This window comes from Tauraco erythrolophus, chromosome 13 (genome assembly GCF_009769465.1).
Source record: "Tauraco erythrolophus isolate bTauEry1 chromosome 13, bTauEry1.pri, whole genome shotgun sequence".
NCBI classification, from domain to species: Eukaryota; Metazoa; Chordata; class Aves; order Musophagiformes; family Musophagidae; genus Tauraco; species Tauraco erythrolophus.
The window spans coordinates 8,009,120-8,026,969 of record NC_141477.1 but is presented as its reverse complement, the minus strand read 5'-3'; the positions used below and the strand labels follow the sequence as shown (position 1 = coordinate 8,026,969).

The window sequence follows — 17,850 nt, the reverse complement described above, 5'->3', positions numbered from 1 at the left end:
TTATCCTCCCGGCTGGGAAAGGCGGGCTGCCGCGGCGGCGGGCCGCTGTTTGTCCGCCGGCTCCTGCGGCAGCTCCTCACCCCGCTTCCGCGCGGAACGCCCCGAAGAGCGGCTGCTTCGCTACTTGGAAGCAAAATCTCTCGCACCGGCGTCCGTTTAGCTTTGGGAAAGCGTCTGTTAACAGAGGTCAGCTCCGGTCAGCGAAAACGGCCTCGAGGCGGTTTTAGTTGATGTAATTAATACACGTGCGTGTCAATACCCCTTCCTCAGAGTCTTACACTGAAATAACGGTAGTGTAAAATGAAACGTGTTGTTGGTAACACCGTTTTGGGTTGGTTCAACTCAATTTTTAAATTGCGTCTGAGGTTCGATGCAGGTATTTTGTTTTGCTGACTAAACCACACAGCTGAAAAGTTAGCAGGAAGTCTGTACGTACAAAATTGGCTAAATTTTCATAGTTTGGATTTGTAGATTATCTGAACTTGTATTAATCAGTCAACAAGGCCTATTTTCTTGGACTCACCTCATCTAATTACCTGTCTTTTAATTCAAAACCAAAAATGGATATTTCTGTTACCTTCTTAAGTGATAAAAGGGAAGTTGTCTGATCATGTGTTCTTCGTGGTTGTTAAAACAAGGTAGCTATTTTGCAAGTCCCACTGCCTCTATTTGTTAACTTGTATACAAATTCCAGAAGCATAGTGAACATGGTCACCTAAAAGTGGTATCCAGGACCTGTAACACACATTCCTACTCCTTGAAGAAGGACCCTTAGCATTGATTTCTACAAGACGCAAAAGCTAAGGAATTGCAGGTTTCTTGAAAGTTTTAGGATGCTGTATAGCTCCTGAGTCATCCTTGTGCTGTGACGGAACAGTGCCAAGATGTATCTCAGGTAAATTATTTAATATACCTGGTTCCCATGCTGAAATCCCACTGGGATTAACCAGAGGATTTACAACAAAACCTCACGTGAAGCCCCTGATCCCAGGTTTGAGTAATAGGATGCCAATGCATCCTCATTGGCATCAAGGAATCACATCCAGGAATGTGTCCTGCACATTCCTGGAGATGTGCCTGCTGAGGGATGTCTGTCAGGGCTAAGGAGCTGGTCTCCAAAGCCACTCTGTGTTCCTGTACTGCACCTGCATCAGCTCTGGCAGGTCACCAGGTGGTTTTTCCTAGGGCTTTTCAAAGGGTATCCATGTGGTACAGTAAGCAGTGCTGCCTGGCACCTATTCAGGCTCTTGCTTGTACATAGCAAGATCCCTTTCCTTACAGGCACCATAGCATGCCTTCATTGAGAAGTCCTGAGGGCTGGCAGGGTTCCACAACAAACCTGCTGGAAGCTAAAAGGAAAAAAAATGCCGCCTTTCCCAGCTGTATCTACTGCCCTTCGGACTCCTTCCCACACTATTATTTGTACCAGCAGCACGGACAGGTAGGAGGGGATGAGTGGGGTTGAAGCCATCAGAAATGGCAGTGTAGTTTCCTAGGCCATCTTGTCTTGTAAGAGACATAGGAGACAAAGAAGGTGGTCCACCAGCATATTACCTTATCCACTTTCTTAACACATGGGATGGACATTGCTCAGTTCCTCTGTGACTTCTGTTCTCCCTCATGTTATTCTACAGACCTTTAGTTCTAGGAGGTGCCACAGAGTCTATAGACTCGACCAGTACTGCCCAGTGCTGTTACAGTCACAGAGCTGCATAACTGTCACATCCCGATAAAAGAATATCAGGCTCTATTCTTATCTTCAGGTTTTCGGTCTCCTCTGCTCAGATACTGATATTCAACTGCTCTTTGTGTTAGGGAAAACAGAAGGCAACGATGCTTCAGACTACCTCATAGATCTGTTGAGAATACAAAAGAAGGTAGCTCTCAAACGCTTCTCTAGACTGTAGTACGTACTTAAAGATGATCACCTTCCTCGCATAGACGCTAAGAGTTTCTGGATGCTGTTACTGTGCATGGGAAAAGGGAAAGATGACCTTCAGTAACGAAGTGGGAGGGCACTGCACGTGGTAACAATGCCGTTGCTGAAGAATGGCATAGCAAGATACTCATCTGATTATCATATGAAAAAAGGTTCAAATTCTCATTTCAATACAGAAGAATATAAACCTCAGAGTCTCCCTGCAACGGATAGTGAAAACTGAAGTGAATCGTTAGTCCTGTAAGAAACACACTAAAAATAGTCTCCATCTATGTGCGAAGTCTCTCTGTGTGCTTCTATGACCTATAGCAGTGTATTTGCTGACCACCTCCCACGTAACTGGAAAGATAAGGAAATGTAAACTAAAGGCTCTTTTTCCTCCTCTGATTAAAAGGGTAAAATATTTCATTGGTAACTCCAGGCTTCATTTTATTAACATTCTGTTAACACATACTGTACATGGAGCTAGGGATTAGCATGAACATAATTACATTTGAAACAGCATTTGAACATAACTACTGTAATTGTACTAGGGCAAAATCTTGTACTAGGCCAAATTCTTCTATCCTTTGTCCTAAAAGATATCTTTGTCATGATTCTCATCAAAACTTTAGTTCCATCTACATTGCAAACTGGAGCAGTATTTTACTATATTCCACTACACTGTTTATGTATGGTCCTGCTCCAAGTTCAGTGAAACACATCTTTTTCCTGGAGGATTAGAGAATGTATAATTCCTCTAATTCTTTCCCCTCCTCTTTTTTTTTTTCCTCTTTGTAAGTTTGAATTTTTTAGAAAAATTACAGAAACCTTGCATGTACTTGCCTTGCATTATCACAGCTTAGAAAATTTTCCTTACAATTTAAAAAGCAGCATAAATGCAGTTATACAAGTATGTTACTTACAAACTCACATACGTATAAAGAAACTGATCCCTTTGTGCCTTTACAGTGATAAAAATGAGACCACTGGATGGCAAAGGTGGACAACATTCCATGAGGATTATGATTTTTTTTGGTAGCTTTCACCTAAAATGTTACTGTCAGGTGAATCCTATGATGTTTAACAATGTAGTTGAATTTACACTACAAACCTGTTCATACAGAGGGCAGTACTTTGAACCTCCCTTGTACCACGCTGTGTATTTTCATCAAATATATTGGCCTTTTACCAAGTTCATCATGCTTTGGGTTTAAACTGGATAAAGAGTTCAGCAGAGTTGAGGGATGAGGATTAAGGAAAACACAAATAATCTGACCACATAAGACTCATTCTGAATGAATAAAAAAGGAATGTAATTCCCTCTAGACATATAGTAAAAAACTAGTATCTGAAAAGATAGGTTTAATATTTTCATGACAAGAAACAACTTTCTGGGCAGCTGTCAGTCGATAGCTGTTTATAGATATTCAGCATTTTTCCTCTATAAAACTCAAACTAGAGAGGATGAGAGCAGCACAAAACAATTGTTTCTGACACTGACTTTGTCAACCATTTCTAAACTGCAATTTAATAATGTGCTTCTCCCAAATCACCTTTTCAAGATCTAATTGTGGCCCCTTTCAGTTTAGCAATACAAGGTGGATCACAAGTCCCTAAGAGATAGCTGGAGCTGCCTGAATTGACAACTCAAATTTTCCAGGCTCAGCTGAAAAGACTTGAAGTAAGTAGTTACTATGGACCCTTTAATACTGTCTCCTTTTGCCTGGTGCTGTCCTACGGTAAGGGCAACTCACTACTGATTGACGAGTTGAGCAAAATTGTTGGACATGGACATTTTGCAGGGGTAATGCAAACGTAATGTCACAGGCTGGAAACCAGAGTGGCAACAGCTTGCCTAAATGGGAAATAGGAAGATGGAGGTGGTGTCTACCTGGTATTAACAGCAATGCCTTTAGCACAATGTCTTAGACAGCAGTGGATGTCTTGCCGTGGTAGCACAGAGCTTGTACTTACCCTGCTTCTCGGACAGGTTTTGCAGCTGTCCCTGAGCGCTGCTCCTGCCATTGCCACCCGAAGGAGCAAGCCTGGAGCTTAGCATCACATTCATGGCATTGCTGTGGCTGCGTTGTGGTCGTAAGGGGCCACGGGACACCATGAACTGGTGCATGTTCCGCTGTGCCTGGCTGCAAACATCACGAGCTGCTGAGCTAGACATCACAAAATCATTAAACATCATTCTTAGAAGTCACAGGGTTGCAGATAAAGGCTGCAATACAAAGTCTTGGATTTCCACCCCTAATTTTTGAGGTGGTAAAATCTAATTGAAGTCTTCTCTGCTGCACTTTGGGAAAACGGAATGAGGTGAGCGTGAAAGGCCAGGAAAAAGGTAAACCACCTCTCCGCCGAGGAGGAGACGGCATCCCGCAGCCGAGGCGCGAACCGCCGTGCCTCAAGGCGCCCTGCCTCAAGATGGCGCCCAGCGCCTCACCTCCTCACCGCGCAGGCGCCGAAATTGCGGCGCCATCGTGACGCCGCCGCTACCGGCTTCCGCCTCGGCTGAGGCCGCCTGTGCAAGGCGCTGGCCAGGGGAGTCGAAGCTGGCGCCTCGGCTCATGGTGCCTTTGCTCCTTGAGGCTGGAAGATGAGGCTGCTGGTGGCCGGCCTCTTGCTGGTGGCGCCTCTCTGTGCCGCCTTCTACCTGCCCGGCTTGGCGCCCGTCAGCTTCTGTGAGGAGGGCGAGGAGAGAGAGGGCTGCAAGGTGAGAGCCCTCACGGGAGGGCCCGACGCGGGCGACTCCCGCCTTGTCCCACGCCGGGTTTCCGTGGCGAGAAGGGGGACCGCCGCGTACCCCCTGCCCGGCTGCGTGCGGGCCCCGGCCGGTCTCCCGCAGGCGGCAGCTTTGCCCCGGGGAGCCAACCGACCCCAGTTCCCTTCTCCCTGGTGCACCCGGTGGGTTTTTTTATGGTGAAAACTTCCTTTTTCCTTGCCGAGCTCTCCGTTCAGCGCCGGGAGGGTCCTCTGCCGGAGTTTCGTTCCTTGTCGCAGCCCCGTGTGGCGGCAGCGCTGCCGCGGGAGGGCGGCTGTGGCGCGGCCCGGCGCTGCGGCCGCGGCCGGGGCCTGTCAGCAGCCTGTGGTAACTCCGCCGCGGGGGAGCGAGCTCCTGAGCTCGGAACAGCTCTTGCAAGCCCGCCATGCGCTTCGTGTCGGCTGCGCGTCCGTTTTTGCAAGGCTGTATTCTCATACTTTATCCTCCCCTCCTCGTTTCAGTCGCTAATCGAGCTCTTCGTGAACAGGCTGGACTCGGTTGAATCGGTTCTGCCGTACGAGTATGATGCGTAAGTACATGGGAGCAGGCTTCCCGAAGCGTTTGGAAAGCCTGTTTTCCGCTCGCAGCGCGGCGATGCAGCTCCTGGTACAGTACACGGGTTTCTCGTAAGTGATGTTTCGGGTGTTGGTATGGAAAAGTGAATCCCGTGTTTGGCAGCAGGAATGAAATGCCAGAGGGAGGAAAGGATGAAGGCCACACCTGTGCTTCCTGACTGTCTTCTGTTAACAATAACAGGTTAATAAAGACACGGCTGCTGGGTGCATTCTAGTGGTGCATTCTGCTGCTGGGTGGCTTCTAATGGGTGCGTTTTTTGAGCTGAGTACTAGATTTAGTGTTGACTTTGATGTATTTGAAAGTTCTTCCTGTTAGACAAACCTAGGAAGACATGAGTTTTGCATCCCTTGTTTCTAGCAACTAAAAGAAATTGGAAGAAGGGTCATTGTTAGTTTTCCTTTTTCCACCAAAGCTCTGTATCTAATTCTTCTTGTGGTTTTGATATTTTTTTTTTTTTTTTTTTTTTATTTTGATTCTTGTCTGTGAAAACTATGACCTGCATTTGCAGGTATTTATGGACCTACAAAGCAATGATACACAATATGATTTGCAGTATTGCTGTTGGGCATAGAGGTAAGAGAAACTTGCAGGTGTTGTAGCTCTGGTCCTGTGCAGTGCAACAGTAGCAGCAAGGCTAGGGACTAGCTTGAAAAGCCCACAATGTCTCTATTTGCATTAAACTTCATGGAAGCTGATGAATTTAGAAGCACTGATTGAAGAAAAGTATTTATTCACCAAAGATAAGTGGTATCTGTTTTTTTTCCATAACCTGCTGCTGCCTGTGTTTAAATGATGAAGATCCAGAACGGTTACATGCTCCCTCCCATATTCAGCTGTTTCAGACTACAATAGTTGAATTGGTGAATGGCATTTGGCAGTGTGGCATGTTAAAATTAAAAGCACTTAACCTTCCTTGGAATGTGTTTCATGTTAAGTACTGTTTGTAAAGACTTCTTTAAGAAAGGAGTGTCGTTGGTTTTTGTGAAATTGTTTGCAAGAGAAACAGACAGTCTGTGGCATAGTCTCTTTTTTCCTAATACGAAAGATTCTGTTGTTTGTTTAAATTGCCATTTGAAAACGGCACTTGGACTAAGCATCATGCGTTTTGTTAAAGATACTTCAACTGATTGAAACTGATATCAAAAGAGAAGTATTTCTGTATAATAAATGCCAAATTTCTCTGCAGAAGCACTCAAATTTTTACTAACAGTGGCTGACGTGCCAAAAGAAGCATGAAACTGCCATGTTAAGGACATAACTTAAGAAATTGTTTTAGGCTGATATTTACCATTGTATGTCAATTAAAAATTAAAGGTAATCTTTTCCACTCTTTTACAGTTTTGACTTCTGTCAAGATACAGAAGAGAAAAGACCGTCAGAAAATCTAGGACAAGTGCTGTTTGGGGAGAGAATAGCATCGTCTCCATATAAGGTTATTTTATCCTTTGAAGTTGATCCTGTATAAATTTGATAGCTGTCATTCTGATGGCTGTGATCCATAGACATGACTGAAAATTTGATCATTATGTGATTGTTTTTATTTATTTGCTTCTAATATAAGCTTTATAGTGTTTATGTAATGAAAAGAAAACCTCTCCCACCCCAAGGACATCTTAGAGTGGCTAATTAAAGTTCGGAAGCTGGGCCAGTAATCACTCTCCTTTCCTGTTCCTCTGTGGTAAAGAAGTCCAGAAACGGTATCTTAAGCAGTTCTGTAAGAGCTGGGTGTATAGTGTGTTAGGTGATCTGAAATCATTAGTGTTTTAAATGTAGTGTTGGAGCCTGTAAAGTGGTGATTCAGAAACTGTTTCGCGTGCTTGGTTGTACTATTGGCCAACTTCCAGATTGGGAAGGGCAAGTCAAGTAGGGGTTAATTTCTAGCTTTTCCCTGCTTGTACACACTTAACATTTGTTGGCTAAAACCAAATTTTTCATTGTTGATACATGTCACTTGTAATATTCTGTCAAATAAATGTGTGGAAGTGTTTTGTAGATTAGGTATGTGATATTTTTCTGCCTCATACCCTGCATTAGCAATGACCAAATGTAGCATCTCTAAAAAGCTGTACAATCAACTTGGGAAAATGATTAGCAGTAAAGGAGATACAATTAAACACCATCTCTTAATGACTGAAAGCTGTTTACTGTTCAAGTGCAGTTTCCAGACTGGGATTTGATAGTGAAACTGAAAACTGGGCTGTGTTTGTGTGTGAGGGTTGCTAGATAATCCAAATCCCTGTGAGAAAAAGAGGCAGCATAGTTTCTGAGTCTACTGCTACTCAGTCATTAGGGATCTAGTCACATCTTTTCATAGGGCTGTTAAGGAGGTGATGCCTCCTCACTTGTGTAAACTGCTCCTAGAAGTCTGTTTTTTTTTGACTCTCTGAGCTAGTGTAATTTTAAGTCTTATGGCTGCTGACCACAAGAAGCTTTTAAATACATAGCATGATGGGTCATTTGGGCTGCATACCTATTGAATAGATTAAGTATTGTAACCATTACTTGTTTGAAATGGCTGCACACTACGGTAATTAGAAGATGCTGTTATTGGTTAGCACTTAGGCCTTGATAATATTAGAATTTTCAGTCATGTTTTAAGTAGGTTAGCTCATGAACAGGTAGATCCTAACTGAGTTAGAATAGAAGTTTGTGTTGTGGTTTAGCCCAGCCAGCAACTAAACGCCACACAGCCACTTGCTCACCCTCCTCCTCTCCTGGGGAAAGGAGAAGAGAATTAACGGGGGAAAAAGGAAGGAGACTCATGGATTGCAATAAATACAATGTAATAATAAAAAATTAAAAGTAACGATGATAATACATGAATGTGTATGTATAATGATGATAATATGTACAAACAAGTGATGCACAGTGTAATTGCTCACCACCTGATGACCAATGCCTGTCCCACCCCAGCAAACGATTCCAAAACAGATAAATCCTGACACCACAATCCTGGACGAGCAAGAGGCTCAAAAAGAGAATGAGAGAGAGAAAGCACTCAGAGAGACTTTGGAAGAGCAAAAGCTTTTCTTCCTGGTCAGCCCTCATCTATATACTGATGCATGATATGGAATACTCCATTGGCCAGTTTAGCCTCAATCCTAAGGTCAAATCCTAAGGGGAGTTGTAGACCCGTTGTCCTGGCCATGCTCCTCCTCCCCAGCCTGTTGTGCTCCTGCACGCTGGCAAAACCAGGGCAAGCTGAAAAGCCCTTGGTATCTCAGTACCAACTGTAAATGTCAGTGTGCTATCAACATTCTTCTCGTAAAACCAAAACACAGAGCTCTTCTAGCTGCTAAAGATTAAAACTAACTCTGTCCCAGCTGAAACCAGGACAGTTTGATATACAAACACGAACATGTTTGTGGTAGAAGGTGTCTGCACTTAATGCTGTGTAACGTTTTGCATTTTTGACAGCCTTGTCTAATAACTTAGTTGTCATGGGGAAACACAGCTAAAATTCACAGGAAATGTTCAAAAAAGGGTGTAGTTAAAAGTCTAGTTTAGCAGATGATGAGATTACCAAAATAAAACAAACTGGTAAAAGAAAAAAGTAATACCTTTTCTAGTAATTTTCAAATTTTAGTCCTCAAGGTTTTTCTGGAGGTAGTTTATCTGGACTATTGAAGAGATTTTTAGCAGTGTGAAAGGGAGGGGATTACTGGTGCTGGATATACATAAATCTTGACATTTAAGTTAAAGCTGTGGTACAGTAAATTCTGGCTTTAGAAACTTTTATAGCAAGGAAATGAAGTATCTCAAAAAAGTCAGCTTTACCTGAAAAAAAGACTCTAAAAGGTTTTTGAGGCAAAACTGAAGTTACTGGGTTTGTGTGCTTTTTTTGACAGTTCACTTTTAAAAAGCAAGAAACATGCAAGAAGGTTTGTACAAGATCCTACGACCCAGGAAACAGCGCTGATAAAAGCAAACTGGCTTTTTTGAAGAAAGGAATGCAGTTGAATTATCAGCATCACTGGTAAGCTGAGATGTGTGCTTGAGGTTGGGAGTTTATTTCCTGCTTTTCTACATTGTTCTCTATGTTCTAAGTGGTTGCTTTCTTCCTTCTGTGTGGTAGTTGTCCTCTACTGTGCATCTTGTGGGCACTGCTGAAAACTATGTGCGTTACATGAATGTTAAATGTCAATGTGAAAAAAGGTGCATCCTTTTCTGAGGACATGTTCTTTGATGATTTCTGTCTAGGATTATCGATAACATGCCTGTAACGTGGTGCTATGATGTGGAAGATGGACAAAAATACTGTAATCCGGGATTTCCCATAGGATGTTTTGTTACTCCAGATGGTAGAGTTAAAGATGCTTGTGTTATAAATGTAAGTGGTCGAACCTTTTTCGTTCGTATAGCAGATGTAATTTCATTTACAGTTTTATTTTTAAGCTTTCTTTTCCTGGGAAAGAATAGATACCCTTGTAAACATGGTTGATGTTCAGAATGTGGGCACAGGCAAAGCTGTATGCTGCTTCTATATGCAGTGTCTCACTGGTACAATTGTCCAAAAAAAATGTTTGTGTAGGTCTTTTGGCCAATGTACGTAAAGCAATGAGAAGCCTTAGAAAATTAAGTTTTTGTTCTGAAATTTCATGTGTGTCTACCCCTGTACCTATTCATTCTTTGTTCATGTCGTGTTTATGTGCAAGACCTTCTTTTATCAATTTCAGATAGCAGCTTTCTAGTGAAGACCTAGAAATGCGCACTTTGTTCTAGTTGCAAAAGTTATGTCTGGCACAGTTTACAAGATAAATGTGTCAGGGTTTTTCCCAGATGGCTGGAAGATAACAAGCACAGCTGTGGCAGGGAAAGAATTGCATTGACAACAATTCGAAATGTGTCAGTCATCTTGGGAGTTCCATGGTGAACTAGTACAGTTATGGATAATAGTGATATGGTTTTATCTCTCCTAGGGTGAGGGACCACACTCCTCTTGGTGAGGAGAGATCTCTCTGTTCTGCCATATGACTTACTGCTTGTATACAGTCCAGTCAATTTGTTTGTATTCAGCAGGTCTGATGCTTCTTGGAAGGGATGTGTTTATTATGAACGTTCAGTTTACTCTGTCTATGGTCACCTTCCAACTCGGTTACTTCTCAGGCTCCCTAGACTGTTGAAAATGGTCTGTGAAGTGAATACCCTGTCCCACTTAGGTGTTCAACTTTATTCTTTTGTATGTGAGGTTGTTTTTATGTTAAATTGGTATTGATGTATATTGTGTTGGAAGCTACCTGGTACACAGAAAAGGATTGTAGCAAAGTCAGCAACTTGGATGAAAAGTTGTTTTTTTTTATGGGGAGGTTTTTGTGCATAGGCATCAATGGTTGAATTTCCTGGTGAGTGTTTAGGGAGCTTGTGCTGTGTATCCATGAAGTGCTGTGCAAATCGTGTGTGCCAGCTGTGGTGTGGATGCTCTGCCAGCGTAGCTGTCATACTCAGTGTCAATTTTAGTTTGTGAATTCTAATTGCGATGAAAATGTTGCATGGCATAGCACTAGAGGGATGATTGTTACATGGGCAAATAAGAACATAGCATCATGGATATGAGACTAATCTCTGGGCTGAATTGGGGAATGTCATCCTCTTTTAGAAGTATACCCAAATACTATTCCAGCAGACACAATTATCTCTTTAAAAATTGGGGCAGGAAAGGGGCTGTGCTCATGCAATGGCACAGCTACAGTTCATCCTTGCATTGGTGCAGCAAGTGAGCTATATTATCACTTCAGCTGTTACTTTGGAAATGGAGGAAACGGGTACCTAAAGATGGGGTTATAGCATGACACAGGTATGATTGTAGTCTTCTCCCATTGGGAATCTCGTTCATAGTGAAAGAAGAGGAATCTGGAAAAATTCAATGCAAGACACCTTCATATTTTCCTGGGAGTGGGCAAGAGATGAAGTTGTATGGCAGTTGGAACATGGCTAATATACACAATAAATAAAGGATTTTTTTTTTACTTGGAAACTCAACTAGCAGTCTGTCATCCTGGTCCCCTAATTCAAATTCAAGTTTTTTAAACAATAGCAGTGTCACCTTAATTGGCTCTGGTATCACCTGAGCTTTATACAGTAAATGTAAATAAATATAAATTCATTCCAAATTCTGAAAGGATAGGGATGACAAAGCAGAACAACTACTGAAGGTGAAAGGTAGTTTTTTGAAGCAGAACCTGGTTTGTAAGCTTCGGAGTGTCTATCAGGAGCACTGGGAGGAAGGAATGGTGAATCTGAATTACTTGTACCTTGAATAAATCTTTGAATGTGTTTTGGCGGCTTTTTGTGGTAAATACAAAAATGGTGTCAAATACATTTAAATTTTACTAGTAACACAGATGTGATGCTTTATTATATGAGTTGTATTTATATAACACAAACTAATGTGTAGAAAAGCATGCAAATATTTTCCACAGGTATGTTTTCAAAACGTGAATGTTGAAATATTTCCCCTTCTTTCTTGCCCCTTCATTGGACAGTAGTCTTATTTTAAAGTTCTTGGCTGCTTGCGCCCTCTCCTGTTGGAGAAGTTTCTCAATCTCTCGATGATGTTTTGCAGTCAGAGTTTAACAAGAAGAACACTTTCTACCTCTTCAACCACGTTGACATAACAATCATGTACCATAGCGGGAAGGATGAAAACTGGCCTGGTGCAAGACTGGTGATGGCGAGACTGAGACCGCAAAGGTAATTGCTTTAAACTGAAAGAGGGGAGATTTAGATTAGATATAAGGAAGAAATTCTTCACTCTGAGAGTGGTGAGGCACTGGAACAGGTTGCCCAGAGAAGTTGTGGCTGCCCCATCCCTGGAAATGTTCAAGGTCAGGTTGGATGAGGCTTTGAGCAACCTGGTGTAGTGAAGGGTGTCCCTGCCCATGGCTGGGGGGTTGGAACTAGATGATTAAAGCATTGAGTTCTAGTACTAGGGAGTGCTAGCAGTAGTTGCAAATTTAGAAATGGTACTTGGTGTCAGTAAGTTCTGAGGAACTGGTTATTCTGACTTCTGATAAAGCTTTCCGTGTACGGGTTCATGGCTGGAACTGTATTTACAAAAAGCAGTTCCACAACTGTAAGTGTCGTTTCCCTTTGCTTTTAAAATGTTCCCTGAGGTCCCTCCTGATGGAAAAACTGCTTGTGCAGACTCTTAGCTTCTACTGTTTGTGTGAGGTTCTTTCTCATGTTTTTATTGGTTTGCATCTGGGTGTGCATTACTTTCTTTAAAAGACGTGTTTTAACTGAGGGACAGTTTCCCATGTCATCTCTCTTCTTGTATTGCCTCACAAACGTACTTGGTGTGAATATACAGTATTTGTACAGGTGTACTTTTTCATGTGTTGGTTTGGATACTGAGGAATAGGTGAAATATCAAGTTAATACTGGTATTCAGAACAGCAGAAGATGATCACTAATTTCCCAAGAAGACTACTTATTTTCTTAAACAGTAGCTTCTTAGTTTCTGCATTTCTGTGTTGACCAGAGTGGAGATGCAGCAATTCAGAGGTCACAAACAGACTGAAGCAATTACTCTGGCCTCTTGTCAGACAGTTCTTACACAGTTCATACTTACCTATATTTGAAAACTGCAGTCCACTTATAAAATTTCCAAGTAGGTTTCTTTTTTTAGCTAAACTCTTTCCTCTTTTCTGCAGAGATTAAATACATTCTTAAATTATGCCACCACAGTCTCTCAAGTCATACAGGCGTGCACTGTACAACATGACTTGGGAATACTTTTTTTACTCTTGCAATGTTATAGTGTGTTTCTAGGGAATTATACTTGCTGTGCAAGCTTATTCCTTCTGCTCTGAGATGGTGGCAGGAAGATTCTACCTTCTTTCACCATTTTTGATTAATACTGTATCAGTTGCATCCTGGGTAGTTAAAAATTTGTTTGACTTGTCACCAGTGATGCAGACCACAAGAGGGCACGGGTGGGTTGCACAGAACCTCAATGTTGTAGTTCTCTGACTCTGGTGTTTTGCTTGGTGCTTTGTTTCAACTTTGAAGTTCTCCTGTTGGGGAGTATTTGCGGTTGGAGCACCCTAGGCCTTTCATGGAAGTTTTCACTACCTTGTGGCTTGACTTAGTTGTTGGCATATAATAATGCATGTAAGGTAGAATTGTTTATCTAAACTGGGTAAATACGACTTGCCATGTAAGAGGGAAGTTATTTTCCAGTGTTAGAGGAGGTTCACAGGAGTGAATTCAAGCAATCCTAAGGTTTCTTTGACTTTGTGCTTCTACAGCTCCAGTATTTCTAAGGTACTGCAGAGAAGGGTTTGCGTGTTTGAACTTCAGAGTGGAGAATGTTGTTCTGAGTTCTGTATTTTCAGAGTACCCAAGACTAATGAGAGGAGAAATTAGACCACTTGTATAGGAATGAAAAATGGAAAGGTTCCCACAGTCATTTATTTTGCTCCAGTGTGAAAAATAATAGTAATAAAAAAGAGACACTACCAATTCCACCAAAATAAAATAAAATAGACACCCTTCTCCCTATGAAACTGGAGGGAAGGTGAGAACCTGTGAGAGATTGCTAAGAAATTCTTGTCTTCCTTACTGATGAGCACACACTGAGGTCAAGTCCCTCACCAGTAATGCACTCCTGTTAAAATACGGAGGGGAGAGGTATGGTGGCAGAGAAGGGGTATTTTGTGTTAAAACTTGACATCTTACCAGCTAAAGATCTCCAGACTTCGCAGCCCGGTTAACCGAGCAGCATTTTAGCTTAGGACTAGGACTTCATTCTGATCATGGCAGAAAAGTGGATAGGGTGAAACTACAGCTTGTGACCTTTCAGAGGTCTGTGGTTCTTGTCTCCCACATGCTTGGCAAACAACTTTACCTACAATGTTCTTAAATGCCTCAAAGTGTGAAGAGATAACTAACTGAATGTAGGATAATGATCCAAGATCCAAATCTCTAGGATGCTTTCCATGGAGATTTTAGCTCTCACCAGAAGTGCTTTTGAGAACGAGTGTTCAATTCTGGTGTGGCTTTAAGGCTGTTATAGATATTCTAAATAATGATACCTAATTATAGACATGATTTCATTTTTTTCATATTATCTCTAGCTACAAACATAAATATTGATAAAAATATATTTTAAGATCTTTGACCTTTGTTGGTAGAAGAACCAAAAAAGCAGATCCTCAAAAAAGTTGAATAGCTGGTACAAAATGATATACACAATTCTCCTTGTTTGTATTTTGTGCTTTTTTAATAAAAACTTGTTTTAATCACCTTAGAAAAGAGTTTGTGAAAATTCATCCTTTAGAGCATATGCAATTTTATTGAACATTTTTTCCCCTTAGCTACAAACATACAGATGAGAACAACTTAAGTTGTGAAGGTCCACCTATGGAGATTCCTGGAGGATTCACCAATAAACTGAATTTGATCTACACTTACTCTGTGACATTTGAAGTAAGTATTGACTCTGTTACATGAATACGTAATTCTTCAAAAGAATGAAATTGAAAACAGCTGGATAATTTACTAATAGCCATAACTGGATGAAAGCAGTGTAAATTCTGTAAGGATGGTCTTGTGAAGCTGTTTTCCCAAAGCCTATTACTCTTCCATTACTGTAGTTTAAGTGACACTTGGAATGTGTAAATAAAGACTTTTTTTTTTTTCCCGTTTTCTTACTGGTAGAAAGGTAGTAGATTGAACAACTGCCAGAGTTGTCTTCCTTGAGGTGTGCTCTGTGTTTTCAGAGTTCGGTCAGGGTACTGGGAGTCTCATGTTGAAGAAGTCTTTGTATTCTATTTCTAGATGCTTTTGTGTTGTTTATTTCAGCATATTGTAAAGCTGTTTTTTATAGTGAAGTTGTAGGTATTGTCTCATTTTGTATTGCTTTTATTTTATTCATTAGCTTTTTTTGAGTAGGTGGCCCTTCCTCTTTTAGAGTTACTAGACTGATGTTTACTAATACTCTAGTGCTTTATTCTGCCTGTTATGACTTAGACGGGAGGAAATTAGGCCTTCATGCAACTTGGTCTTTACCTCAGCAGTGAAAGTGAGCCTCCTGTAGGGGTGAGAAGAATTTGGTTCAATCTACTCCAAACCTCTGTACCTTGGTTCCAGCCTGTCCGGAGAGCGTGGTGGTTTTCTGATGTAAGACACTGATCTTAAAGGATTCGGCTTGAGACCACCAGCTCATTTTGTGTAGGCAGTCAAGCAGCTGTCATGTGGTAACAGCTTTCGTTCTACCAAATTGAATTTGATTTGAACCAATGACCTTGAGGTGCAAGGCTCTGGATCTTGTGACTTTTCCCTTGAGATACCCAGTCCTCCTTAGCTTCTCTAATTTGACTACATGAATGAACCTCCTGTCTGTTAACATTTGTGTTTAAATCTTGATGATAAATTGCAGTTTAGAATTGCAACGTGAACTTTGGCGGGTTATTCGTGCAGCGTTCCTACCCCCTTTTTCTGGGGAGTGGGTTTGCCGCCGCGGGTTGAGGTGCTTCCAGCAGATGGCAGTCAGCACGTCTCAAACCGGCTTATTTCTTATTTTACCCGTTAGCCTTGGTTTGGAATAGTACCTGGTAGGTTTTATTTTTTATCAGTACTTTCAAAATAACTTCAAAGGGGAGTATTTATCAGTGAAAAGTATTTTTAAATAGGAGAACATTGGTTTCAGAAAGCCTGAATACATAAACAAGTAAAACATCTGTTTCGTGGTGCTTTCTAACATGGCAGCTGACTTCTGATGAGAAAGCTCTGGTGTCTGCTTTAATTCATTGAAGTGGGTAAGGAGTTTAGCTCTGTGTGCGTGTGAAGTAGACACCGTCATTCCTCTAATGTGTAATACACAAGCATACGAAAACGTAAGCGTGTGAGAAGTTTGGTGTTCAAGTAACAAACTTTAAAACCACGCTTCTGAAATTCTGTCCCGACTAGCTGTGAACTACTGATCAACTACTCGTTGGGCTGATAAAGAGCAACTTACAGCAACTGCAGCCACCTTGTTGTATTGGTGCAGTTCTTCATTGTTACATGTTCTTGATCCAGAACATGAATCAGAACTTAAAAATTCTAGGCTGGAGACATAGTCTAAATTCTGAGAATTAACTGTACAAACTTACCACCTGATGAATAAATGAAGAAGTTCTGCTGAACTTCATGCTGATCAGGTGACCAAATTTGATAGCAGGACAGCAGATGTACATCCTGTCAGGCAAGCTGCAGAGGACTTGGGAGCCAGAAAGAGTCATCACTTGTACAGATCTCACATGAAGCGTTTAGATGAGGAGGTAAGAGAGGATGGAAGCATCTTTTGAAGGTGAAAGTTGCTAAATGATTTCTTCTTAAATCTTTCACTGGGGTATCTGGAAATGACAGTTGTCTGCCAGGAATATCAGAGTGGAAAGTAGTCTGTATCAGACACCATTATGGCCGGAATGAGGAAATCTGTGCTAAATAAATGGAAAATGATGAGAGAGAAAAATTCCAGTGGAAACTAGAAACATAAAGTATGTTTAACAAAGCTGAAGTTTCAGGATTAGTGTGCTATTTTGGGAGTATCTTGTAGTGACAGCATGATGGTTTTCCAGCGTGCATTTGGGAACTGCAGGCAGCTACATACTGAATCATGGAAAGATGAGGCTTAGTGAAGCCCAGTTGGTAGGAGGGGAGAAGGTAGAAGACATGGATGGAAGATTTCAATAAACAAGATATTCTTTGAGAGGCTCGAGAGATAAAAAAGAAGTAATGCAAGAGGGAGGCCTAATATCTGGAGTTGATACCAAGCTTAGATATTAATGCTGAATGGAAGGTTTGTGGAAGAGATTTAATGTGCTTATTCCTTCTCAGAGACTGCAACAAACTTGTACTTGTTTCTATTAATTGATATTTTATTTCTTTATAGGAAAAGAATAATATTAAGTGGGCTTCCAGATGGGACTACATTTTGGAGTCTATGCCACATACAAACATCCAGTGGTTTAGGTAAGATTTGCACTTATTCAGTGAATAACCTTGTAGGGGAGCACAAAGAGTTCTTATTTGTGCTTCTGGGGCTATATAACTTCTGCTGTGGTAGAACAAAGTCTGTTAGTTTTCAGGCAAGAAAACTTTCTTGTTTTCATATGGGAAGTAACTTCTATCAGTCTTCTATCTCTTGGGAGCAACTGTAGTATTGCATTTCACCGAAGGAATGCACCATTAGCATCCAAAAGGAAAGCAGCTTCCATCATTTTACTTTATCATCTCCACTCTGTAGAAATTTTGAGACGTTGCTGCTCTGCAACGTTCTTATTGTTACTGTCTGGCTTTCTCTAACTGCCAAGTGAGAGGTGCATGTGTGTACTGCATGTTTTGTACTCAGCAGCTGCTTACAGTAAAAAGAAGAGCTTTTTTAATGAGTAAAAGATGTGTATGGAAAGCTCTTATTTTCCTCGGTACCATGCAAATGATATCAAGTAAGTATATAATTTATGTTGAAATGTTAATGTTTTGCAATATAAAGTGTTCGAAAAGGTTAATCTGATGAAATATGTCTATGAAATATTAAATGGCATGAGGGAGATTTCACTGGTTGATAGATATGAAATCGTGCTTTAAGAGCTGTAGCTGT

The 17,850-nt window shown here is 41.3% G+C and overlaps 1 protein-coding gene across 4 annotated transcripts in view; it reads left to right on the top strand.

Moving 5' to 3' along the window:
• Nucleotides 1–4,432: 4,432 nt before the first annotated feature.
• The window catches only part of LOC104373777 (transmembrane 9 superfamily member 2), a 36,912-nt gene continuing 23,494 nt past the window's right edge, over nucleotides 4,433–17,850 (top strand). For all 4 annotated transcript variants that reach the window (XR_015222516.1, XR_015222515.1, XR_015222514.1 and 1 more), the window contains exons 1-8: nucleotides 4,433–4,640; nucleotides 5,150–5,217; nucleotides 6,603–6,696; nucleotides 9,113–9,240; nucleotides 9,465–9,594; nucleotides 11,827–11,954; nucleotides 14,582–14,693; nucleotides 17,143–17,222. Coding sequence is in view for 1 of the 4 variants with exons in the window: in XM_009979747.2 (XP_009978049.1) it covers nucleotides 4,524–4,640; nucleotides 5,150–5,217; nucleotides 6,603–6,696; nucleotides 9,113–9,240; nucleotides 9,465–9,594; nucleotides 11,827–11,954; nucleotides 14,582–14,693; nucleotides 17,143–17,222 (857 nt within the window). In the remaining 3 variants the exon portion in view is untranslated. The remainder of the gene's footprint in view (nucleotides 4,641–5,149; nucleotides 5,218–6,602; nucleotides 6,697–9,112; nucleotides 9,241–9,464; nucleotides 9,595–11,826; nucleotides 11,955–14,581; nucleotides 14,694–17,142; nucleotides 17,223–17,850) is intronic.